A 25,027-nucleotide genomic window follows, 5' to 3' on the forward strand; every position below is an offset into this window, starting at 1 on the left:
AACAGGACTTGAGGTGCGCCCATTGGAATTGTGTGTTCAGACCTGTACTGAGCTCATCTACAACTTAGCGAGCACTGCATCAACACCGCTAACACTAACTTCCTTCGGGACCTCCTCCTTCTCCGCGTACACAATCTTTCCGTTATCAATCACGAGCGCGTACCGTGCACACCGCTCGCCCATCGTCCATCCGATCTGCTTGCTGAACGCCAGCTCGCCGTCGCTAAGGAAGAGGATCTCCTCGGGGCTGTTCTTGACGTTGTTGGCCTTGCTCCAGGCGCTCATCACGAAGGCATCGTTGTACGCGATGCAGGCGACGATGTCGACACCCTTGGCGACGAGGTCCTTGCGCTTCTCAATGTAGCCGGGGAGGTGGCGGGCGGAGCAGCCCGGGGTAAAGGCACCGGGGACGGCGAAGAGGACGACCTTCTTGTTGGCCCATTCGGCGGACGCGTCGTAGGATATCGGGAGGCCGCAGGCTGTGAGGGATTCGGTCTGGGGGTCGTAAGGGACATAGCTTGGAGCTTGGTTAGTCCTCTGTCGTCAATGGGTGGAAGGGAGGGGCTTACGTGAATTTGGTGCCGGAGGGCAGGGAGTCGCCGACTTTAACCATGGTGACGGATTAGAGAGAACCAGAAACTGTATCTGGGTAATGTCAAGGGATTTGGAGAGGAATTGATGCTTCTGGCGACGTGGACGGCTGATCGATGGCAAGATATCAATGTGACGGATGGTGTTTGTTGAGAGAGGGGAAGATTTGAAATCGACGATATCTGTGCTACAATTGGCGTCATTGGTTTGACCTCGGCTTCAGTTTCCCCGCCTCCTACAAAGCTCCGACCAGAAGATGGATTGGGGAAAAGCAAAGTCGCAGCCGGGACCCACATTCCAGCAGCCGGACATGGAGTTTTGGTTGAGCTTCTTGCGTCATGGGCAGGGAGCTAGCTCTAACCTTATTCTGTGGGATATTTCGAGATGACTGGGGTTCAATTGGAGACGGCACAGAAGTTCACGGAACATTTGCTTTGGTTTTCTTGTATTATCTATCAACCCCAATGCAATGAATCGACGTTCGAGTCGGGGCAGCAAAATCTCCAATTCTTTCTGTGCTCCTTAGAATACTTCGATGGCAACTCGACCTAGAACAAACTACCTCCCGCGACAAAGCCAACAATGTTTCCTTTCCGGCAAGACAACTCCCAAAGAACCTCATGTTGTCAAAGAACAACTCCCTCAATAGTAGGTCTGTTGAAGAGGGACGCCGCCAATCCAGTCGCACAAGTGAATTAAGTGCTTGACGGTGCCATGGTACTGACTAGTGGCTGCGAACATGGTCTTGCTCAGCTGAACTGGGGTTAGATTGCCACCAGCAATCAAAGCCGGGCCGTGGGGGAAGCTGTCCTTGACCTTGTTCATCAGGTGCTGTAGGACTTCTCCGACCGTGACGACAGTCTTGCCAAAAGTGATATTGATCGGCAGGTAAAGAACGCTCAGATTGATGAGCTCTCCTTGAGGAGTCAGAGTCCAGCCAAAGCCTCGAACAAGCTTGGCACCGTGTGCGAGGTATGCAATGGTGTGTGGTCCCTTCCACTTGTGGATTTGGCCCTGAGGGCTCTGGAAGCAGGGGTCGCAGTGCTCGATGGTGCTTCCAATGTTGATCGGATCGATCCAAACCTGCATATTCAGGTTCTGCGGGTTCTCATAGGCAAGCAGAACTCTAAGCTGCGGGTTGTTGACCGAGTGGGGTGCCCAGTCGAGTGGACCGAGAGGCGGGCGCTGGGCAGGAGGGTTTTGCAGGAACGCTGGGTCGGCCATGTCCTGCAACTGGGGGCCTTTGGGTCGCATCACAAAGGCTGGAGGCGCGTTGGGGGGAGGGCCCGGGTTTGGGTTTGTGGCAAGGCCTTGGTTCTGGTTCGCAGCAATGCCTTGGTTCTGGTTCGCGGGAAGACCTTGATTCGGGTTCTGAGCCAGGCCTGAGTTGGGGCCCTGGAAACCGTTGTTCACCATCGTGTATGGATCGACGTCCTTCGCCTCTGGAGTGTGTGTATCAGCATACATGACCGCCAAATAAATCAGAGATTGTCCTACCTTGCAGCTGGAGGGATGAGCTCTGCATACAAGTCTCGATTCGGGGATTCGGCGTTGATGGTAGTCGGGAGCGAGCGTGAAAGCTGAACAAGCAGCCAATTTCGTGAGATCTGGAGTGCGAAGCCGATTCAATGGTCTGGAAGGAAGTCAAAAGATGCCAGAACCTGAGGATATTGAGATCATTACCTAGAGGGGCTTCTAAGGAGCTTCTTGATATCGTCTGCGTATGAAAAGCGATGTCTTGTGAGCGACGACGACGACGACGACGACCAAAAGAGCCAACCTAGGGGCGTGGTAAGATTGGGATGAGATAGGAGGAAGGGGTGAAAATCCTTTCGTGGGATAAAATTCAACGTGGGATAAGATGGAGGTGAATGAGAGTGGGGCGTGTACTAGACGGGGAGGAAGGTAAAGTCAGACGGAAGATGCGATTGATGCGGAATACTCTCCGACGGACGTGTATTCACATGGCAACAGAATATCTCTCACCTTCATGCCATATGTTTGCACAAGATTGAAGCTAGAGGCTTACCATTCAACATCTACGGAGGCAACCTACAAGTTGTAATGTGAAGATGACAGCGAGGTCGGAACTCTATGTCGGAACTCTATGTCGGAACTCTATGTCGGAACTCACAATATTCGTGATGTAGCCAATTGCCCAGATTTGTTGCACGTTCAGAATAAGAACGTTAATGACCAGACGACCAGAGACGACCATAGGCTCTTAAGTTGCCCACGCTCATTCATCCGGTTCACTCTAGCATGAAGTTTCCTGCCTTAAACTGATGTCGTGAAATTCGTTGACTCGAAGTCCCCGCTTATCCTCATTTCCTGGAGACCTTCGTGCCAAACTTACGAGATGGACCAGGTCGTAATCATAGCTGCAGTTTGTAGGATATCGGTATTCCATCTCAAGCCTGTGTGATTGCCAGGGTAAACTCATCATTGCTTTTGACAGAATTACGTTTAGCTGAAGACAAGCTGAAATCAACTCATTGTAACGAACTTTCCTTGGCGTATGTGGAAAATGACTGTTTTTGACTGGCTAGGATAGAAGGGAAAAGGATGTGAATGGCTTATCTCTCCTGCTGCATCTGTGCGTTGCTTCCTTGAAGGTGGCGGAACACTACATTCAAACCAGTCTGAGATGTAAACCAATGATTCACAAACGTGTAACCTCCCCCAATCTTAGCGTACTCCATATCATATTTCAAAATCAGTGTTCCAACTAATTTGGTGACCTCCATGATGCTGATATGCTTGCCACTGCATGTGTGCGATCCATGACCGAATGCAAGAAACGATCGTTCCATTCGGCGAAGCTGAGCCTCGGTTGTGCCGTTTTCATCGACAAGCCATCTCTCCGGGATGAATGCATCAGGATCTGGGAAAATATCCGGGTCGCGATGAACCACCCATGGAGACATACCGACCTCTGTCCCCGGTGCCAGGTAGTACTTGCCTATTGTGGCTCCTGTTGGAGGTACCACTCGACCAAGCAGTTGACCAACAGAAGGATGTAAGCGCATAGCTTCTTGAATGACTGCTCGTAGGTAAGGGATTGCGTATGCTTTAGTAAAAGTGACTGGCGGCTGTAGGTTCTCCCGGACATCTTTCGCCAACCGCGCGTAAGCTCTGCGGCTGCGGAGAATGTTATAGAAGACGGATCTCATAGCGGCGGCCGTGGTGTCGGAACCGGCTGAGAGATTCCCAAAGGCGTGAGTGATGATCTCACGATCTGTAATCGACTTGGGATTCGCGTCCTGATTGAGGCCTAATCGGGCCAAAAACGTCATGGGCGCATCCTCTGCGGGAGGCTCACGCCGCGTTCTCTCAAGCTCCTTGGTTGCCAGGTCAAATAAGGCCGTGCCAGATTTATCACTACCTGTCATGTACTGTGCGATTGTTGGGTTGCCCAATAGGACTGGATGCAGCCAAGGCACATGGCCCATCTAGTTTAGCAGTTTTTGTCAGTTGACCCTTGTACGTTTGTTACTTCAATTTCGTGATACACATGACTTACAATAGACATGTAACTGGTGAAGAGATCGAGAGTTGGAAAGAAGCCAAGATGGTCACCTTTTTCCATGTAGGAGAGGTCTCGCCCCATGGTCAAAGTGCACACAGCGTCCATGGCGAACATCTTCAGCAGGTTTCCCAAGTCGCAGACTGTTCCAGATGACGCATTCCTGTCCAAAATGGCGACCAATCGGTCCATGACGGTGTTGATCCATGGTTCAAATTGTACCAACCCATTCATACTGTATGCATTGGCAGCGTTGCGCTTCATGCGCGAGTGGAGTCCTTTGTCATGTCGAATTACGAACGGATCCGGGACCAGGCCTTCCTCGTCATAGACAGCTGAAAGATCATAAAATGGAGATTTGATGAACTTGGTGCCGATGCCGTATATCTGGTTGATTTCATCCACGTCGGATATCGCTACCAGGTTCGGCGCTACACGCACGATTTTGCCATACTTGGTATGCCATTTCAGCTCGTCCAGGTGGTGGTGCCCTCGGTAGACCGACCACATTCGTGGCAGCGTAGTTAATGAGTTTATCAAAGGACCAGGAACTTTGGATAGCCTCTTTCGGTAACGATTCCAAAGAAAATAGGCTAGCACCAAACATGGCAGGACCAAATGCCATTTCTGTTGTACCAACACAACGATTTTTGAAGAGAGGGCCATGGCTCGAAGATCAGCGCGCTGGAGTTTGTAAAGCACAACGCCGTCAATGTGCATGTACAGATGATCAATGTTTAACATAACCTGTCGAGAAATTAAAACGGCATGACTATTACGGCTTTATTGCATACTCGTTTAGCCAGTCTTAGCCTACCCTGTACTGAGAATGCATGTGTAGATTAGATAACAGTGGTAACCCCTGGTCTGCAAGGTAATTACCCCGCATTCATCCTAGTAATCTTGCTCCATCATATCGTGTAGCTTACCTGCTTGTGACCTAACGTCCCGCACCCACTTTCCGGACACCCCCTCATTCCGGACACCTAAAAATGCCTCAATAAAATCTTTCTCTTACAACTTTGATCCTGAATAGCTTCACCACCTTAATCTCACTTATTTCCATCTTTATCTAACATCTTCTTCTAGACCATATGAGTCAATATACAGAGTATGAGATTAATCAGGCTCTTAATGCGATCTCTAATGGGCTTAGCGTGCGAAAAGCTGCATTGCAGTATGGGGTCCCAAAGTCTACTCTTTATGATCGTATCCAAGGCACCCAATCAAGAGATATTGCCTTCTCAGATCTACAGAGGCTCTCTCCAACCCAAGAAAGCCATTTGGCTGAATGGATTCGAATCCAGGCTGCCCTAGGCCTACCACCAACCCATCAACAACTCAAGGAATTCGCTGAGCGTATCCTACAGATCCATGGAGACGCCAAGCCTCTAGGGAAGAACTGGGTTCAGGCTTTTATCAAGAGAAACCCATCTGTAAGGGTCCAGAGAAGCAGAGCAATTGATTCCCAGCGCATCAACGGAGCCTCAACTAATGTCATCAGGCAATGGTTCAAGCACCTCGCCATCCCTGAGATCATAGCCATTAAAGCCTCCAATCGATACAATATGGATGAGTCTGGTATTCTGGAAGGCAGAGGATCAAATGGGCTTGTTCTTGGATCATCAGAAACTCGTTCTATCCGCAAGAAACAGCCTGGATCGCGTGCTTAGACATCTCTGATTGAGTGTATCTCTGCAACTGGCAAGGCACTGCCTCCACTTGTTATATATAAGGGCAAGAGTGTCCAGCAGCAGTGGTTTCCTCTAGATCTGACGCCATACGAATCCTGGAAGTTCACAGCAACAGAAAACGGGTGAACTTCAGACTCTACAGCTGTTAAGTGGTTGACAGAGGTCTTTATACCTTCTACCCAGCCAGCAGACCCCTCAGAGGTCAGATTGTTGATCTTGGATGGTCATGGAAGCCATGAGACTACTGCTTTCATGTATACATGCTTCAGAAACAAGATACACTTGCTGTTCTTGCCAGCACACACGTCACACGTCCTTCAGCCACTTGATCAGTCGGTTTTTGGGCCCCTCAAGGCAGCATACAAGAAGGAGCTTGGATTACTTGCTGAATGGGATGCTGGTACAGTTGTGGGCAAGAGAAATTTCGTTGTATGCTATGGCAAGGCGCGTAAGGCAGCCCTGACAAGCAAGAATATCATCAGTGGCTGGAAATGGACTGGTTTGTGGCCTATCAGTATGGCTAGACCCCTCATGAGCCCTCTGCTGCTTGAGAACACTTCAACCCCTGCCAAACCAGCTGGTCAGGTCTGCAAAGGGCTCTCTGATGGCAAAGCAAGCGAAAAATGGGCGGCAGATACATCAGCAGTCCCTTGGTCAACCCCCAAGAAGAGGGATGAGCTTCAGGATCAGTTCAGCCTGTTCAGCAAGCTGGATAACGATGAGCATATGCAACGCCTGCTTTTTCGGAAGGTTCAGAAGGGCTTTGATGAGAAGGCATACCAACTGGCAGTAGCCCAGCGAAAGATTGAGGCACTACAAGCAGAGGTTGATGCCAGTAGGGCCAGGAAACGCAAGAAGGTCAAAATGAGCCCAAATTCGAAGTTTGCTGATATTGAGGCTATTCGGAGGGCTCAAATCGAGGCGGGAGAACTTGTAAATAGTATAAATGAATCCAGCGAGTCTGAAAATCCTAGTGATAGCGAAAGTTGTATTGTAGTTGCATCAGAATAGCAGAAGTCCTAGGTTTAAGTTACTGCGTTGATATATGGGGGCATAATTTTTGGGTGTCCGGAATGAGGGGGTGTCCGGAAAGTGGGTGCGGGACGTTAGCAGATGGCTGCAATTACAAACTAAGAAGCTGACCGATACGAAATATTTAGCTGTCTAGGAAATATCCGGACACCTGAAGTTGCGAGGACCAGATAAGAACTAACCAATAAGCTAATTTTCCCGGTCTGATTGTTGGACGTCGTCGTTTCACATCGGTCCGCGGCCTCCGAGTATCCCACCCGGCCACCCGAAGAGTCATTCCGAGGTCCTGTTCTTGGTTCCGATGGCAACTAGTGAAGGGAAGATTTTGTTACTGGTAGAACAAAACAATGCACAGATTATGTTTTGGTATATGAACCCAAGAACGTCAGACAGTGGCAAGGCCAAAATGGCAAAACTTCCGCAAATAGTTTCCGTGCATTCCGAATATGGCAGAGTCAACGCTTACACAGTACGGTTTCCGCTTTGCTGACTGGGCAGGAGGTGAAGCCTCAGCCCAAGACTTTGGCATCTCGCATGCCGTGGTCGTGCCACCGAATGCCAGCCGAATCATAGTTGGCGGTCAACTTGGAATCAAAGAAGACGGTTCAATCCCTGAAAACATCGAGGATGAAGTAAAAGAAGCCTTCGAACATGTCTCTCGCAGCCTCAAGGCGGCTGGTCTTGGCGACGACGCATGGGAGCACGTCTATTCTGTATGACTTTTGTACCCAACCCCGGTGATGTAATGTGCATGCTGAACTCAGGAACAGGTGAAAACTTTTGAAGTTGCGCACAATGGCAAAGGCATTGCTGGTGTGGTGATCCCAATTGCAAAGTCTTATCTGAAGAATACCCGACCTGTGTGGACGGGCGTGGAGGTTAAATCTCTGGTCTTCCCTGCGCTACATATTGAAATCACTGTCGAGGCCTATTTGCCGAAATAGGAGAGGAATCTAGTTCGTTAAATGAGAGGCAGTCAATGCTAAGAGCCTCCGTAGCATTTCATGCCATGATGAATAATAGCCCAAGCATAATAGGGCAAATTGTTGCTCCCAAACAGGCAACGAACGGTAAACAGGAGCGCGAATTGCTGAACCTTGTGAAAATAATGATTCAAAACTTTTGGTCACGGGAGCATTCGGTTCATTGATTGTACGGCGTTTCCCAGGTAATAAAGTCTCAAGGTAGTGAAAGTGTTACTTGTGAAGCATGGTGAAACTGTCCTAGCAAAAATTTCATGCAAAAGATAAACACGTCGCAGTTGCTGAATCGGTCATGACAGAATATCACGAGGCCGTCACACGGGATATAATTGATAAACGCAACGTAGCTTGCTTCAGGAATAAAGATTGGCTGCCAACTATATCAGACTATTTCAAACAAAATGATTCATATGTTTAAGCCCGCACAGAGCTTGCCTCCAACGCAACGATCGCAGGCTTACTTCCCAGGTCCGACAAAACCTCTTTGTTTGCAGTGATCTCCATCTCATCGCAATTGCCATCGGCTGGCAGCGCCAGCTGTTCAATAGTGCCTTGTTTTCCGCTCCTTACATCCTCAGCCAGGTGGTCAAAATGCGCATCAACCTCTTTGTAGACATCGTATTCGGTGATCCAGTCAAAAAGTGGGATGACCAGGGAGCTAGGGTGCTTTGCAACATACTCGGGCGTCCAGTCGTGTTGGTGATAGATATTTCGGGTTGATATGGATGCCTGGTGAATAACATGAGACCGGTTGAATCGGATACGCTCAAAGACCTGCAAGGCCAGTTCGACATCCCCCTTGGACCTTTCCAGACACATGGCAACTACGGCTGCGTCTTCGACCGCTTGACAAGCTCCTTGAGCTGATGTAGGAAGGTGGCAATGTGCTGCATCACCCATAACCGCGGCTCGTTTGGTAGGTGAGAGCCAAGTGGTAAGAGGGTCTCGCCACACAAGTTTGTAGTCAATTAATCGGTCCTCTGGAGTGGCCTCGAGAACAGTGTACCATACTTCAGGGAACTTGGCTTTGTCCAGGAAGTATCGAACGTCCGCCCTGGTGGTCCTCTCGGACCACGACTCTGCAATGTCTGTCTCGTCCTTGTGAGTTAAGACCCAGGCACAATCCCTAAAAGTATTACAGCCCAGTTAGATTATAGATTCATGATGTCTGTGATGTGCCCACAGTGGAAGCACAAAGTAGAGAGCTTAGTGTTGGGGAAACATTAAAATCAAAATGAACTCACCTTCCATTCTTCCACGTGTAAATGAAGCCGTGCATGTCGCGTCCAACCCAGCATCGAACGCAGTCTTCACCCTCCGGAAGCAACTCGGCAATTCCAGAAGCCTGGCGCAGCTCATCAGTGATGTTGAAGTATGCTCGAAATATCGCATATCCGCTGTTGACCTTGCTTTCCGTCAGGTTGAGCAACTGGTCGCGCGCAATTGACTTTGGGCCGTCACAAGCCAAGACCACGTCACCAAGAATATTCTCGCGCGTATCGGTGACTACGCCCCTTTTCTCATCGGTGTCGAGGTATTTAAAGCGCATGTCGACACCAATCTCCAGAGCGTATTTGTACACAATCTCATGCATTTCGCCGCGGTGACCCGCGTAGACGTACTGAAACTCGGTACCCTGCGGCCACGGGTCCTTGTGCAGGAGCTCGTTGTCAGCATTGAAGAACTCGAGGTACTTGGCAGCGTTCACGCCCACCGCGGTGAGCGCGCGGCCAACCTTTCCTCCTCCCCACGATTCGAAGACCCGACCGGCATTTCGCACAAAGTCCAGCAAGTCACCGTGAGAGCTGGCACCGGGGTATGCTTCGACGAGGATTGGGTGCATGCCTCGAAGTTTACACTCAATTGCTGCTGTCAGACCGCAAAAGCCCGCTCCGACAATGACTACTCGCAGTTCGTCTGTGGATACCATTGTTGGAACGCCTGTAGGTCAAGTTTGCGAGGTGCGCTGTGTGAGAAGTGATGACAAGACTGAAGCTTGTGGAGAAATCAATGCGTATTGTTGCGTTGTGGTGTTTGAAGTACTCATTCGGAACCTTTTTTATCTCAGTCCTGAGGCGATGTTTCGCATCTCGCTGCTTCGGAGCCGATTCTTCCATCGCTATGCCCGCGTTATCGTGCGGACCTTGCTATGCACTTACACACTAGACATGTTTTCCCTGTCGAATCAATGGGTCACTGCGCATCCGGATACACTCGCCCTGATTAAGCTCCGGTTCCTGGGGTTGCATTAACCCTGGTCATCGGTCATCTGGTGTTATCAGAACGTTTCTCATAGGCTGTGATTTTCCGGCGCGATACCCGATCCAGTGGGGAGAAGCATACGACCGTCAACAACAGAATACAGATTGGAGATAGCAGTTGAGCTTGTCAAACCGCTGTACAGCACAACATTGTCTTTCCGAGCTTGGGGTCGGAATTGGCAGCCCTGATGTAAGCATTTGTTACAAAACAGGAGTAGACGCACGATCTTCATTGCAACACTTTGCGCAATAAAGCAGCAAGGCGTACAGGTTGCAGTTTGTGTCGTGAAATCGAAAGTATTCTAAACAACCATAGTAGCTCAGACAACAGTCTTGACTACGAGACTGGGACAACGATGTCGAAAATCAGCCACTCAGACGAAACGGATGCCGCTCTCAGCGAGAAGAAATCTCAAATCAACGACGATAATATCCAACTTCAGCAACTTGGCCTAGAGCCGTCAGAGCTCCGCCGCAATTTCAACATTTGGTCGCTCGCATTCATGTCGTTCTGCTCCAGTATCACCTGGGAGGCAATCTCGTCCACAATGGCCCAGGGTCTGATGTCAGGAGGCAATTCAAGTTTGGTATGGGGCTTCGTGGCAAGCAGCCTCGGTGCTCTCCTGACTGTCCTTTGCATCGCAGAGTACTCCAGCATGATTCCGACGGCAGGCGGCTAATACCATTACGTGGCCGAGCTCTCGCCACCAAAGTTCCAAAGAATCCTTTCGTGGTATGCAGGCTGGATGACAATGCTTGGCTGGATTCTATGCGCACTTGCTGGCATCTTTGCTACCGCAATGCAGATCCAAGCGTGGGCAATTCTGTTCATTCCCGATTACACATACGAGCGATGGCACACTGCACTTGTGAGTTTGATCCTATCATAGGTCTCCAGTTCGTCTATACGAGTGACCTCAGTTCGCTAATTGCAAGCGCTTTTTGGCAGATCGTCATCGGCCTCGCGACATTCTACACATTATTTGCAGTTTTTGAGGTCAAGATGCTACACCGCCTGCTGTTTGTCGCAATGTTCGTGCACATTGTCGGCTATTTCGCCACAGTCATCTACCTCTTGGTTCGTGTTAATCCAAAGAACACTGCTGAGTACGTGTTTACGGACTCCACAAGCTTGAGCGGTTGGGAAAGTCCCGGAGTAAGTCGAATTCCTCGGATCTTCTTGCTCCAGAGTATCGCAAACTTACTGACAAGTCTTTAAAGATTAGCTGGCTTATCGGACTTCTCACCTCTGCAATTGGTTTTGTAAGCTGGGATAGTCCGTTGCACATGTCCGAGGAAATGAAGCATGCGTCGCGTGACCTGCCACGAAGCTGTAAGACCCACTTAACAACGCAGCAAAAGCACGATGATTGAACTTGCTAACATGCTCATGATCATCCAGTAATCATCAACATAGTGTGCAGTGCCGTTCTTACATTTCCATGGATTATTGGAGTTGTGTTTTGCATCACAGACGTCTCCGGGGTTCTAAGCGGCCCTACAGGCACGATCAGCTTCATGGCACAACTTTATTACAACGTGTCTGGTGGCAACAAAGCGGTAACGGTTGGCATGACCCTTTACCTACCTCTGATGGGCTTTCTTGGAGTGGGGCCCAGCATCATGACGGCCACATCTCGTGTGATCTGGTCCTTCGCTCGCGATGGAGGCCTCCCTCAGTCCGTTTCCAAGGTCAACAGCCGCACAAAGACCCCGGTCCTTTCGCTTTTGATTACTTGGGCTATTGTATGTCTTCTGAGTCTCATCTACGTCGGCAACGCAACGGCATACTACGGACTTTCCAGCGCCTGCACCGTTACGCTCATTATCTCGTACGCTATGCCCATATGCATGGCCGTATTGTTCGGATTCAAGCATCGTAGCTTACCAAAGGGGCCCTTTTCATTGGGAAAATACCATCGGCTCGTCGCCACAGTGGCTCTAGCTTGGTCCCTCTGCCTCATCATCATGATGTGCTTCCCTACGTATAAGCCTGTCACCACAGCGAACATGAATTACGCTTCAGTGGTGGTATGCGGTGGTCTCGCAGCGGCGACGATCTCCTGGACTGCATACGGCAGGTACAGGTATCATGGCCTGATGCAAACGATAGAAGGTCGAGCGGAAAGATAGGACAATGCATTTGGATTTTGCAGTGTATCCAAAGTTTTTGTCTTATTCAAATATACAACTATCTATGATTTATTATCAAATATTGACTTCGGTCTCCTTTTGGTTGCATAAATCAGCTTTGGCAGGCGTCCGATCCTCGCATCATAGCGGAAAGGCTCAGTAACGTGAACAAGTTAGCCGGGCATACCTTCATGTTATCGACGAGTGCTGGGAAATACATAGTAATAAAACGAGAAGTCCTCAGAATATGTGTTTGATAGGTAACAGAAAGTATCTACGCCTACTTGATGCTTGATTCTGATTCAAAGTCGTTATATGGATCGGACTTTGATGACTACGGTTCCAACTACGTTATCGGGTTGCGCTACAAGATTGATCCGATCTTTTGCCAGATAGCCAAGCAAGAAATGTCTTAAAGCCTTCAAACTTTCGTAGAATTGATGCCGTTGACGTTCTTTTCGCCGTTTCCCTTCAGATTCTTGCGCTGAAGCTGAATGATCTTGTGAGCCGCTTCCATACCTGCTTGCACAGCACCATCGATCCAACCCCGCCAGCCCTCGGAATAATCCCCGCTAGCGAACAAGATATTTCCATGCGGCTTTTGAAGGGCAGCAACATATTTCTGCGTGAACTCCGGTGCCATATAGCACCAGGTACCCTTGGCAAACTCGTCATTGACCCAGTCATGGGCAACCTAAGAACGTACATGTTAGACAATGCTTTCAACAGAAGTAGGGTGAAGACATACTATGCGATGGATGCCGACTTCGGCTCTGTTTGCTTCAGGGAGCAGGTGCAGAATTCCCTTTTTTACCTGGTCTATATCTGATAGGGGTATGCCACCAGACGAGGACGGATCGGGACCAAAGGCAACCAGGTGAGAATTATTGGCCGGTGTTAGATGATCGCCCAGAGCGCATACAAAACCTCTTCCAGGAGAAGCGAAGGATGTCCATGATTTGTGGTCGGGACCATCAAGGTCTACGTGCAGCTTGTTGCACAAGTTGACTTGACCCTGACGGCTGGCCTCAACTTTCGCCGTTGGAAGCGCTGGCGAGAATTCGATATCGGCCAACACGTTCAGCGGAACAGTTGCAATAACCGACTTGGTTTTCCACGATTGGCCGTTTTTGGAAAACACTGTGACATACTCACCCGTGTCCACTACCTTACTGACTGCTGAGTTGAAGCTGTATGATAGATTTCCAGACGAGACCGCATGCTCAAAAATTCGTCTGTGTAAAGTGCCATTACCGCTGCGCAGTCTGGTGTGCAGAGCAATGTCGTTCAGGCCAGTCGGATTGTGGGAACCCAATACCCACCATCGAAGGGCGTTGAGGAGACCCATCTTGTCGAGGGAAGTCCCACCCATCTGCTTCAGCAGTGCCTCGAGCATCGATCTCTCTTCAAGGCTGAGCCGATCTTGGATTTGATTGAGCCGGTCCTGGCAGGACATTTTGTCCCACTCTTCCGATAGCTCGGGCGACTGTTTTGTTCCAAATGGGAACTTCCAGTGTTGTCGAAGGTCGTCGCCATCTACATCACAAAACATCCGCCACACGCGTCCAAACATGTCGGCCTGGTGAAAGGTTAGCATTGAGCCTCTTGGCCTATGACATCTGTGGCTGATGAGATAGACTAGCCTCTTCGTCATGGGTCATGTTGCGTTGGGCATTGGGGGTCGTTAGGGTAAAATAGTCCTCTTTGCTGCCGGACTGCTGTGTGACAAGCCAGTCGTCCTGGAGCCCATACAGAGAGACTTCGCGATAGATATGGGGCATGTGCCAATGTATCCACGTGCCACCCATCTCGTAATTGAAGCCATCAATGGTTGCATGCCACGTACGTCCGCCAAGTCGATCGCGGGCTTCTACCAAAAGAGTTTTCTTTCCTGGACGGTTTATAAGCGCATGTCATAGTGGAAGAGGTCTACAGTGCGCACCTTGCGTAGCCAAGTCTCGAGCTGCCACCAAGCCTGCATAACCAGCACCAATTACAATGACGTCGTACGCGAGATTGCCATCGGACAAGGGCGAGGTATACACAGGCGGCTCAACAATTCCAATGGTGGGCAAGCCGCGGCGCAAGCCTCCGCTGGGTGTCCAGGTGAAACCATCTCTAGAGTCTACCATTTTGAGCAATACGGAAAGATACGTATCAAGTTTCGAAAATGATTAGTCAAAGATACAGGGTTTTCGCTTCTACTTCTTGACAAGTATTTTGGGACTACTAACATTTATCTTGCTGTTTCAATTCATTATCCGCCAAATGAACGATGTACCAGCAGCAAACATGTACGATTCTCAAACGGAGCAGGAGACGTCATACTCTGCCACATCAACGATTGGACACGAATTGGCCGGGAGCAGGAACCTATGAGCACACATGCCGAGCTGTTCACTGACGAAGCCTCATGGCAATGTACAGACCTACTGAAGAACTGCTCCGGAAAATTAGCACCAATAAGATTAGTCGGATAGGAGTCTGCGATGTAGCCACTTCCGGCTCCCGCACTAGTAAGGGCCGGTGGGCAGAGAGTGAGACTGACTAGGGTAAGAGGGGTCCGGCTGGGATCTGTGCCTGGGTATCCCTGCTTGAGTCCTACAGTGAGCCTCGTTACTTGCAGCTTGTACATCATTGTACCCGTTCATGCTCTGCCGACTCGCCCGACATCGTTTTGTGTACTGTACCCAGGCATCTGAAAGCTGGACACTCTGAATTGTGCCGCGTTGGTCACTCCTTTCATCGCCCGATAGCCACCAAGTGGCCGTTCTTGATTCCCCAGCCTCATCTGACGCTCCGGGTAAGCCATTCGTCGACGGAGACATAAGCTCAGTTCACGATGCCCGAAGCCTCTATGGATCCTGGCTACGGCAGTCTGAGAAGAAACGTCACACTTGCTTGTGACTATTGCCGCAAGAAACGAGTAAGTTTGTTTTACTGATGGTCCCCGCCTCGACTGGGTGCAACGGGACTCCTGATTTTCCAATTACATAGGTCAAGTGCACTGGTACTGCTCCATGCAAGCTCTGTGCCGAAAATCGTCATCCGTGTCACTTTGATGATAGGAACCGCAATCGCCGCGGACCGCGGCCACGAGCCAACAGCAGTCGGCCTTCCCGGATTTGCCTGATTGCGCCCGCGCCCTCGAGACCTTCTGACCGGCACGTCGACCAGATAAGCTCATTCTCTGGCGGCGATTACCTTCCTTCGTCTCCTAATGTAGCAAGCTCCATTAAGAACGTTGCTACCAATGATCTAGACGATGACGACCCTGATTCCGAAGAAGATGTCTTTCCCCCAGCGACTGAGTGGCGAGGCGGACTTGTGTCCGTGTTGATGGATCCCAGCACTACGGATTCCTTGTATGTATCAGTCATGCCCTCGGCTACTCTTCAAGAACAAGGGCTAAGGTCAAGCGCCGAGACGCATCTAGTTGGAATACGGTAGACCCGGACGTTTGTGCGCATCTCGTGGAGTTATTCTACTGTCGATCAAGCTCGCTATTAGGACTCATAGTACCCGCAGATGAACTCATCGAGACAATTTGCGCGGGCACCTGCACGCGCAGCTTACTGCTAGCCATTTGTGCTTACAGTGTTCGCTTCTCTATCCATAAAGCTGTCAAGGAACCTTCAGCATCCAAGCTTGCAAAGGACTTTGAACGGAGCGCAAGATATCAGGTCGATCTAAGCAGTGCTCCTGGAAGTGAACCGTCAACCGCATCCACCTATTGCGTGCTCATTGAGTATAGCATAGGTCTCGGTGATGGGCGACAGGCGTGGATGGACTTGGGCAAGTGTCTTGGAACTGTGAGCCTTTCTCGGTAACCCGACTAACCCAAAGCATAGCACTGGCTAAGAGTATGGTACAACTGGCTCTATTAAACGAGGAGGTCAACCCGAGAAAGCTCGAACTATTACATCGAGTCCATAAATATCTCGAAATCTCGGAAATGATGATAACTTTCAGCCATTCCTCCTTGCAGCCACGCTGTCCGACATGGAATGACCAGAGCGATCAAGAACCCAATTGTGACACCAGCATCAATCAATTCTTCACGCAGCTGTTGGAACTTCTCCAGTTATATGCTCGCATCCAGCTCTATTGCTCGTCAGGGTTCTCCAAGCAAAATCCACCGCCCTGGAGCCCGCATTCAACATTCAGGACTTACCAGGTGGAGTTAGAACAATTGGTACTACAACGGCTGGAACGTCTCCATCCCGGGTCATCCGAGGACGAGCATCTGCCACGGGAACAGCGCACCCAGAGTGCAATGTGTTCCCTGATTTGGCACTGCTGTGTTATCTGCTTGAACCGAAACTTTCTTCCAATTCCAAAGAGAACTGGGCCTGACCACGAAAATTCGGAAGCATCTTCCAGACAACTAAAATTTCCAGTTGCACCACAGCTTTTTGTTTAGGAGATACTGCATCGCTGTCAGGCAAGCGCAGTAGCCATCTGCACCATCTGCAAAGAATTGGTGTGGCAAGGAGACTTCTTTCGGGTGAGTTATATTTCAAGTTGAACTTTGCTGTCGTTTTGCTTCCTTATTAACATGCCTTAACAGAACATTCATGTAATTGGGTATGCATGTATGCAGAGTGCAATTGTCCTGGTCAATTATCTTCACCGTGTCTCAAGGCCCCATAGTCCTTGGATAGCAGACACCCTGAAGTTCATTTTCGTCGCTTTAGGGGCTGCGAGCAGTTTTTATACTCCCGCGAATGACTGGGTATGTTGAATTACCTGTCACTATGACCCCGCAAGCGCCCTGGAGCTAAATTAAAACCTAATCTGATCTAGACTAAAGTCTTGATCTGGGTCCACGATATCAATGTTTCCCTGAAAAACTTCAGTGGCTCCCCTGTTGAAGATGTTTTCTCAACCTATTTCAGTAGATATGTCGATATTAAGGAGCCGGAGTGGGTGCCGCTTATCTCGAGTAGCGTGTCAAACGCTCAAGGAAGAGTTCGTGAGGACGTCTCAAGCGGCCAAGGAAATCATCAATCGCATTCTGATAAAGCTCGGATTGAACCCGGTCACGGCTCTCAATGTAAGGAAAATTGGCTTCACAGTTATGCCCGTCATCTTTCGGAGGATATAGAGCCCCACAGGCAGGAGTCCACCCGCTCAGACACAGACGATGGCGATGCATTGGAATTTCACGGTGGAAAGAATACCGGCGATCCCTTTGGGTTGGTGGGAGGCTCATTAGAGTCATCTGAAGAAATTCTGCCGTCTATGTCTCAGACGAGTATGATGAGCCAAAGTATGGATGCAGGAAAAGGCTTCCTCGTTGATCCGATAGGTCTTGTTGATTCGCTTACAGACCCTTTCGCTTTTGCCGACCTCTCTGGATACCAGGAAGATTTTGACTCCCGACTGCTAAGACAGCTCATGACAGGGAGCGACAGTCTATGGGCGGAGATGAACATTGGCCTTGACTGTGGCAAAAATCCCTTTATGTAGTCATGCTAGGCTCAATCCTAATTTGAGATATCGTCGACATGCAAAGAATTTCCTCATGAAAAGCCGCATAGGTGTTACGGTCAGCTATCCGACAGTAGGGTCTGCTAACAGAAGCTGGGGATTGATACGTTCTAACAGTACACTGGGTCGTGGTCGTAGGTCGTAGTTCGTAGGCTGTAGTAGATCGGGTCTTCAGAGGCCAAGGTGATCAGTCTTAGACTCAACAAGTGATTCGCAGTGAAGGTAAGCTGAGAGTATCCGTGAGGATGAATACTAAGTTGATTGCTGAAGAGCTATGGAAGTCTGACCATGAGCCAGGCTCAGGGTCATTATATATAAGTCTAATTCTGAACATGTTCCTTTGTACCTTGGGTCGATCTGGATCATTCCGATCCAGAATGATCGTTTGGCCCCCAAGTCGTGTTGGATCATATTGATCCAATATGATCGTTATCTTATCATCACGTGACTTGGACCATAGTTCTTCCGTTACCGAGTGAGTTCCTGTTGTTCCCGTGATCCTGCAGTACAAATGTCCTGTCCTAGCCGCCCGACGCCCAAGTGGGTCGGTCAACTGTTATCCATGCATAACGGGTCGTAACAATAGGGTGAGGTGATTTGAGACTCGGATGAGATCGGCGGGCATTGACCATGAACGGGTATGGCCCAAGTCAGATGCGAGAGAGGTAGTTAGTCCAGCTCCATTCTATCAGCTATGCAATATATCCGGGATGGTCACCGAAGGCTCTGATTGGACACAGGCAAGCAGACAAGGGTTTCCGCTGGCGCAAGTGATAACACGCGGGGTATCCGGCTACAGTCAATGCGCACGAGGAGGGCTATGAAGATAACATAACGAATATTGAGATAGAGTAGTTAGGAAGGAATCGGGAACCACAAAAGAAGATAACATACCTGCGGGGAAGTGAAGGTTGCTCGGAACTACGACATTATCTGATTCCGTTTCCCGTCCACAGGTTCATGCTTGCCACCTCAACATGTCAGCTCTCGAGCTAGTCCACGACATTTCAGCATCCCCACCCATCATCAATCACACATCTAAGCGGCCCATTCTTTGCTGGCACTGGAAGCTTCACAAGCAAACATTCATCGGCAGGCTCCAGGCAGTGCTCTATAATCTTCCTTTCCAATGGCGGATGAGCGGAATCTCCCTCCAACAACATTACAAAACGATAGTGGTGCCTGTTGGACATGTTTGAAGCAGAAACGCATATGCGATCTCAGCTTGCCGCGTAGGTGGTTTCCTCACCGTTGACACATCACAATCATACCAACTCACCCTCTTCACGAACCTAGTGGATTGAACGCCGATCGAGTGCTAACATCACCGTTGTGCTCCGTTCTAGGATGCAGGAATTGCGCCGAAAGGGGAATAAGATGTCACGGCTACGGCATCAGGCCGCGATGGCCCGCAGATTTCATTCGCCGAAAGAAGAGACCACGACGAACATCTGATGGATCCTCGGATACGCGAGGGTTTCCGAGCATGAACTATGATACTCGTCCGACATTACCCCAAAATCAATTCTGCGTGCCTCAGGCTTTGTCATCGCTGGGGCTTCCGTCACAGGATAGTTATTTCATGCAGCATTTTATGAGTATGTGTGAATACCTGAGTTCTTATCTATCCCCATCAAGGCTCGCTCGCATGTTCTTGATATGCTGATATATTCGTTTAGAAAACCTCGCTCGCGTCGCGCTAGCTATCGATTACAATGAGAACGGATATCGCTCTCTGTTATCACTTGCACTTCATGATCCCGGTCTAATGAGTGCTGCACTCGCTGTCGCATCCTCACATCACAGCCGTTGGCAGCAAATAAGTGACAAAGATTCTCGCCGATACCTGAGGGCCGCCGCCGCAGCCCTCAAGGGCCGTTTCGGAAATTTGAGTGACCTGAACAGCCCCGTCACTCTCACCATGATGCTGCTTTTAGTGTCGTTTGAGGTAATCAAAAAGATTTGATCACTATCCCCGTCACATGAATTACGATTATTCGCTGACTTGTCTAAACCTGCCAGGTGTTCTCAGGGACTCCGCGATGGAGAGGACATTTCGAAGCCATCCGGGGGTGGATTCGCTCTCGAGGAGATCACTCTGACTTAGACCCGTTCCTAAAGACCTGGGTGTGTCTCATAGAAACCCAGTGTGCTTTGAATGTGGGATTACCAGTTATGCAAGAGGTTGAGTCGTGGATTGATTTATGCCCAAATTCCTCAGATGTAGCGCAAAGCGACTCGATCGACGCGTTGTTCGGATGCTCCTCCAGGTTACCCAAGCTGATGGTAAGTCATTTAGACTCCTGAATCAAAGCTCAGGCGCAGCTAATTGAGGTGATAGTGCGCCGCTTCGCAACTACAGAAGGCCTCCTACGATGCTGAAATCCCCCTCGAGGAGATACACAGGCGGTCTGAGAACCTCCAAAAGGCAATTGAAGCTACCAAGATGGAGGATAACTCGAATCCAGTCATTTCAATCCTGTGCGATGGTGCCCGAGAAGAGTACTCGGCCATGGTGGGATTGGAGCAAGAAGAGCTGCGCCGGCGGATGATCGCCACCGCCGAAATATTCAGGCACACGTCACACCTATATGTTTATCGAATTACTCATGGCGTCGAAGAACCACTCACGTCGGATATAGAGGAGTCTCTTCAGAGAGCACTCCAACTTTTGACGCAGGTTCCAGACGCCCTTGGCCCAGGAGCTAACCTAGGTTGGTGTTTGGTAGTGCTTGGAGCAGAGCTTGATCTCCTAGATCGACTATATTCGTTCCAGATGGCATAGCATGCACCTACTTGGAATTTACAATACCAAGTCTGGCGAAAAGATACTCGAGGCGGTATGGAATCACCGAGATCTCGTCCGTAGTGGTCTTGCCACACCAGCTAGATGGCAAGATATTATGAAGGACATGGGGGAACATCAAATCCTGGTCTGACTTTTTCAATGCCAGCTTTCGTGTTAACCAAAACAATTGAGCTGTCCAATCTTGTACTACTTTGCTACCAAACGATGCACCATGAGCCGTATGGTGTTTCCCCCATTCGCGTGAATCTGCATGCTTAGGATCAAACTGGCCAACTCTCCATCTGGGGAAACATGGCAAAGCTTCTAACCTGTGCATGGAATTGTATAACCTGTGACACATCCTCATACTGTTGTTTGTTTGTTTATCTCAAGTTTGATTACCTGAGGTGAAGCTACATACGCAGCTGCGGTTGATGTAGCTGACCTACAATTTGGAAGTCTCAGGAATGTTGAAGTATTTCACCGTCTTAGAGTTTAGCCAACCATCAAGGCTCTCCTCGCCCAAATCTCTCCCAAATCCTGACTGCTTAACACCTCCAAATGGAGTGTTGGCATGCAACATTCCCCAGCAGTTAATGGTAACCTGCCCGGACTCAATGGCCGCTGAAACCCGCTGAGCTATGTTTACATTGTTTGTAAACACCGCAGCACTCAAGCCATAATCGGTATCATTGGCCTTTTGTATTGCCTCCTGTTCGGTGGAGAACTTGGCGATGCTCTGAAGCCCGAATCAGCTTTTGTGTCGTTTCTCCAGCTTATGGGCTTGGATAAAGTACTTACCGGAACTGGTCCGAAAATCTCCTCCTTCATGATCGCCGCAGATTCAGGTACATCAGCAAAAGCGGTGTTGGGAACAAAGTAGCCTTTGTGGTCGAGCTTCTCCCCCCCATGAAGTAGCCTCGTTCCATCGTTCTTGGCTCCTTCGATGTAGCTGAAGATTTTCTTTTGCTGGGATGCATTGATGACTGGACCTTTGGTTGTCTCCTGAAGAACAGGATCGCCGTGTACGGCCTTGTTGATTCGTTCAGTAAATGCTTGTAGAAACTTGTCGTAAATAGTATCTTGCACATATATTCGGGATCCAGAGGCACAAATCTGACCATTGTTGGTTGTGCTGCCTAATGATGTCCAGAAGAGAGCATTGTCCCAGTCCGCATCGGAGAAAACAATGGACGGGCCCTTACCGCCAAGCTCGAGTGTGACTTTCTTGAGGTTGGACTTGGCGGCGGATAGGAGGACGTGTCGGCCGACGGCTGTACTTCCAGTGAAGGATACTTTCTTCACCTTTTGGTGTGCCGATAGCGCTGCTCCTGCAATGGCACCCTCGCCGCACAGAATGTTGATGACGCCAGCGGGGAAGCCTGCCTCCTTGACCAGGCTAGCAAGCTTCTGTCCCCATAGTGGCGCGGCCTCAGGGGTCTTAATGATGAGAGTATTACCTGCGGCTATGGCGGGTCCCAGCTTCCATGAAGTAATCATGCTGAATGGCAGAGAATCCGCGTCAGCTTGCTTCAAAATATCAGACAGAATACCCAGGACTTACAGAGGACAATTCCATGGCACAATGGCTGCGCACACCCCAATGGGCTCTCGAAGAGTATAAGCCGTGCCCTCAGGTATTTGCAAAAGCTTTCCATCGATCTTGTCAGTCCAACCAGCAAAATAACGAAGAGTAGACACAGCATTGGGCACGTGCAAGCCTTTCGAGTCGTTGAAAAGGATTCCGGCATCCAGGGCTTCAAGAAGGGCCAGCTCGTCGGCGTGCTGCTCAATCAGGTCTGCCAGCCTGTGTAGAAGCTTTGCGCGCACTGGAGGAAGGGTCGTTTTCCAACCTCCATAGAAGGCGGCTTCGGCAGCTTGCACAGCCAAGTCTACATCTGCCCCCTGAGCAGCGGACAGTGTTGCTAGCTTCTCCAAGTTGAAGGGGCTCTCGATGTCTAATGTTTCGCCCGCCGTGGCTTCGACGAACTCGTTGTTGATAAACAGTCCGCTCTCGACTAATTGCCATCTTAATGTAAGCCCAGTTTTTCAATGCTGTGAGAATCCACATGATAACGTACTTGAAGTGGCCAGACCATTTCCGGCCTTCAATGTTATGACAGTCATGTTGTGGAGAATGAACAGCGCCGTTGGAATCGAGGAGTTCTATACCTGAAGAGAGGCAATACTGCTTCCTGTAGGAGGAGCACTTGGCTAAATATATAATAAGCTAGACTGCGAAGGTGAAAGATAGTTAGTGTTGCGAATGAGGGGCTGTCCTTGCCTAATGTGAGATGTCACTTTTAGCAAGCAAAGAATCCCCTCTTCTAGGGATTACCCTCGACGGAACGAGATGCAAGCTCGGAACTTAATTGTCTGGTGTCATTCCGACGGGACATGGGTTCGGAATTCCTCGGCCAGTTCCGCGGACAGGATAATCCCTGTACTTAGTCAAGCGAATTACGAGAAAATCCGGGGAAATCGCAACCCCATTTCTTTGATTTACTCCGTACCATGATGGCCTAACACCGCCAGATGCCGTATGTCCGTACCACTCGTTTCTTTGAATTTGTGGGTACGGCGCAGCCCGCCCGTGAAAAGACTAAGAAAATTCCAGTTCGTGGGCACACTTGGGAAACACTATATAGGCACTTTGACCCATGCTCTACTAGTCAACTTCGTCAACGAAAGCAGTGATTAGCCAATCAAGAGCTACATGAAGCCAGCATATTGATCACCCGGAACTGCAAGTCTGGTCTCATCGAACTTTGCAATTCGCTGAGAAACATTGTCGATCAACGGACACAATATTTGATTCGCTGTGCCCCACATACTCTTATACTGGCGTCATGCAGCACTTTATGGGATGGATATCGTTTCTGCCGGCAAGAACACCCTCGCGCAAAGTCTAATCGCTGGCCGCGCATACCGGCGGAACAGCAACGGCGCCGGCTCCACGTAACGGGGCCGATCGCATCGGTGCCGAACGCCACTTGTTCTTGTGTTACACCGGACCTTTTCCCGGGCCTGCTTAAGGCGCATCGCAAGCTTCCAACCGCCTCACTCGTGAAGAATCAACAATGCCGCAGGATATTTCCCTCGATCAATGCTATAAAACTTTTGAAATAGACGATGCAGCACCTTATGCGTATGGTCTAATGTTCCTTCGACTCTACAAGTATAACAAGCTAACAGAGTGCTCTTACTGGCCAAATGCTTTAAGCATTCAATCACCGGTACAGGAGGCATCATTTTCGGTTTTGTTGCCCAGTTTTGAAGTGTTCTAGAAGAAGAAAATCCTTTCTAAAAGAATTCAACGTATCAACAAACATGCTGCCATTTGGCCTCATAACCAAGGAAGACCATCAGAGAAACCAAAAATATCTGCTCTAGGCCCCACAATTTGACGACGAATCACTCACTGTGAGCATTTCCCAGCCACCAGCTTGGTCCCAGTTCATCCCACCGGAAGCTCAATAACTCTAGCACACAACATCACCATATTTTCGCTAAATTGTAGTACTAAGGATGGGTACAGCCAGGGCCAACCGCCCTTCCAGCAGCCAATGGCTGGATAGGAACGGATCTGATAAGATTACAAGAGCATGTTCTGGCCACAGACATGTTTATGCTTGAAGGATCTCCCTGCTTGGTGGCAACTTATCCCATCGGCTGCTTAATGAACGCCGCTAGTTCTCTCTAAATTGGGGCCCCGAATGGGTACGGCCAAGACGGGAACGGCTTTTTAGCCGTCAATTGCCACGACGGGAACAGATCTGATAAGATTATGGAAACAAGCCTCGGCAATGATTGCCAGGCCATGACTTGAGATCAAGTGATGTCAAGTCTTTGAGGGATTTTTGACTTGCAACCCGACTCTTACGATTCCCTGTTCCCTACACGGTTGATCTAGGAGGAAGCATAAAAGTCATCTTCACCCCACGATGCCCAATCCTATTTTCACCCATAGTAACAATTCGACCCGATTACTCTAGTCACGACCACTCGCTTATCCTCTAATTCAAAATGCAATTCCTCGCCACCGTCAGCCTTCTCCTTGTCGCCGTTGCCCAGGTCGCTGCGGCCCCTCCCCCAGCTCTGGAAGGTCGGGATTATGCCCTTTGCTGCTATGTAAGTTCACCCTCTGGGCTTAAAAGAGAAAAGTCTGACTAGTTGATAGCTCACTTGCAAGGACGACCCGGCTTGCAAATGATTGAGGACGCTGTTGCTGAAATGCGATGTCTGGGAAAAGCTATCGGGAAACACTCACCAGCTTGTTTTGAAACCGAGCAGAGACTACGAACATTTATCACGCTTCTTATCCAATCAGCATGATTCTCATGTCGTGGATATAGTAAATACAATCACAAAATATTTCGGCCATGTGCTTTTACGAGACACGTTGCCTCTCCGTTCTGATGCACCTCAACGTGTTTATGCAAATTTTGAGCGGTTGCCGAGGGAAGCTTCCGGCCTCTATCACTAGGGATTTTGTCTCTAAGAAGAATTTCTTCAAGAGTTGATTT

The 25,027-nt window shown here is 49.5% G+C and overlaps 10 protein-coding genes across 10 annotated transcripts; 5 read left to right on the forward strand and 5 right to left on the reverse strand.

The window, feature by feature from the left end:
- Positions 1-57: 57 nt before the first annotated feature.
- On the reverse strand, positions 58-613 carry aspf3-1 (Peroxiredoxin Asp f3; the record flags this gene model as incomplete). Its single annotated transcript, XM_037327205.1, has 2 exons — positions 58-517; positions 570-613. The coding sequence occupies 2 exons, from the start codon at positions 611-613 to the stop codon at positions 58-60; spliced, it is 504 nt and encodes a 167-aa protein (XP_037174595.1).
- A 2,554-nt stretch (positions 614-3,167) lies between these two features.
- Positions 3,168-4,627, reverse strand: CGCA056_v011962 (Cytochrome P450 monooxygenase; the record flags this gene model as incomplete). Its single annotated transcript, XM_037327206.1, has 2 exons — positions 3,168-4,043; positions 4,115-4,627. The coding sequence occupies 2 exons, from the start codon at positions 4,625-4,627 to the stop codon at positions 3,168-3,170; spliced, it is 1,389 nt and encodes a 462-aa protein (XP_037174592.1).
- Positions 4,628-6,327: 1,700 nt separating this feature from the next.
- CGCA056_v011963 (uncharacterized protein) lies at positions 6,328-7,787 on the forward strand (the record flags this gene model as incomplete). The annotated part of the gene is made up of 3 exons (XM_037327207.1): positions 6,328-6,744; positions 7,314-7,556; positions 7,614-7,787. The coding sequence occupies 3 exons, from the start codon at positions 6,328-6,330 to the stop codon at positions 7,785-7,787; spliced, it is 834 nt and encodes a 277-aa protein (XP_037174593.1).
- A 453-nt stretch (positions 7,788-8,240) lies between these two features.
- roqM-0 (FAD-dependent monooxygenase roqM) lies at positions 8,241-9,756 on the reverse strand (the record flags this gene model as incomplete). The annotated part of the gene is made up of 2 exons (XM_037327208.1): positions 8,241-8,952; positions 9,071-9,756. The coding sequence occupies 2 exons, from the start codon at positions 9,754-9,756 to the stop codon at positions 8,241-8,243; spliced, it is 1,398 nt and encodes a 465-aa protein (XP_037174591.1).
- Positions 9,757-10,443: 687 nt separating this feature from the next.
- On the forward strand, positions 10,444-10,767 carry CGCA056_v011965 (putative amino-acid permease; the record flags this gene model as incomplete). The annotated part of the gene is made up of 1 exon (XM_037327209.1): positions 10,444-10,767. The coding sequence occupies one exon, from the start codon at positions 10,444-10,446 to the stop codon at positions 10,765-10,767; it is 324 nt and encodes a 107-aa protein (XP_037174299.1).
- Positions 10,768-10,887: 120 nt separating this feature from the next.
- On the forward strand, positions 10,888-12,220 carry HNM1-1 (Choline transport protein; the record flags this gene model as incomplete). Its single annotated transcript, XM_037327210.1, has 4 exons — positions 10,888-10,956; positions 11,037-11,243; positions 11,309-11,420; positions 11,490-12,220. 4 exons carry the CDS (start codon positions 10,888-10,890, stop codon positions 12,218-12,220), a joined length of 1,119 nt encoding a protein of 372 aa, XP_037174596.1.
- A 421-nt stretch (positions 12,221-12,641) lies between these two features.
- On the reverse strand, positions 12,642-14,352 carry maoN-1 (Monoamine oxidase N; the record flags this gene model as incomplete). The annotated part of the gene is made up of 3 exons (XM_037327211.1): positions 12,642-12,914; positions 12,969-13,799; positions 14,218-14,352. The coding sequence occupies 3 exons, from the start codon at positions 14,350-14,352 to the stop codon at positions 12,642-12,644; spliced, it is 1,239 nt and encodes a 412-aa protein (XP_037174597.1).
- Positions 14,353-15,062: 710 nt separating this feature from the next.
- STB4 (putative transcriptional regulatory protein STB4) lies at positions 15,063-15,670 on the forward strand (the record flags this gene model as incomplete). Its single annotated transcript, XM_037327212.1, has 2 exons — positions 15,063-15,146; positions 15,218-15,670. The coding sequence occupies 2 exons, from the start codon at positions 15,063-15,065 to the stop codon at positions 15,668-15,670; spliced, it is 537 nt and encodes a 178-aa protein (XP_037174587.1).
- Positions 15,671-19,888: 4,218 nt separating this feature from the next.
- CGCA056_v011969 (uncharacterized protein) lies at positions 19,889-20,498 on the forward strand (the record flags this gene model as incomplete). The annotated part of the gene is made up of 2 exons (XM_037327213.1): positions 19,889-19,999; positions 20,055-20,498. The coding sequence occupies 2 exons, from the start codon at positions 19,889-19,891 to the stop codon at positions 20,496-20,498; spliced, it is 555 nt and encodes a 184-aa protein (XP_037174588.1).
- A 448-nt stretch (positions 20,499-20,946) lies between these two features.
- Positions 20,947-22,628, reverse strand: CGCA056_v011970 (Aldehyde dehydrogenase; the record flags this gene model as incomplete). The annotated part of the gene is made up of 4 exons (XM_037327214.1): positions 20,947-21,240; positions 21,303-22,002; positions 22,066-22,519; positions 22,583-22,628. The coding sequence occupies 4 exons, from the start codon at positions 22,626-22,628 to the stop codon at positions 20,947-20,949; spliced, it is 1,494 nt and encodes a 497-aa protein (XP_037174456.1).
- Positions 22,629-25,027: the final 2,399 nt, after the last annotated feature.

This window comes from Colletotrichum aenigma (assembly GCF_013390185.1).
Source record: "Colletotrichum aenigma strain Cg56 chromosome Unknown KSG_Cg56_contig08, whole genome shotgun sequence".
Classification (NCBI taxonomy): domain Eukaryota; kingdom Fungi; phylum Ascomycota; class Sordariomycetes; order Glomerellales; family Glomerellaceae; genus Colletotrichum; species Colletotrichum aenigma.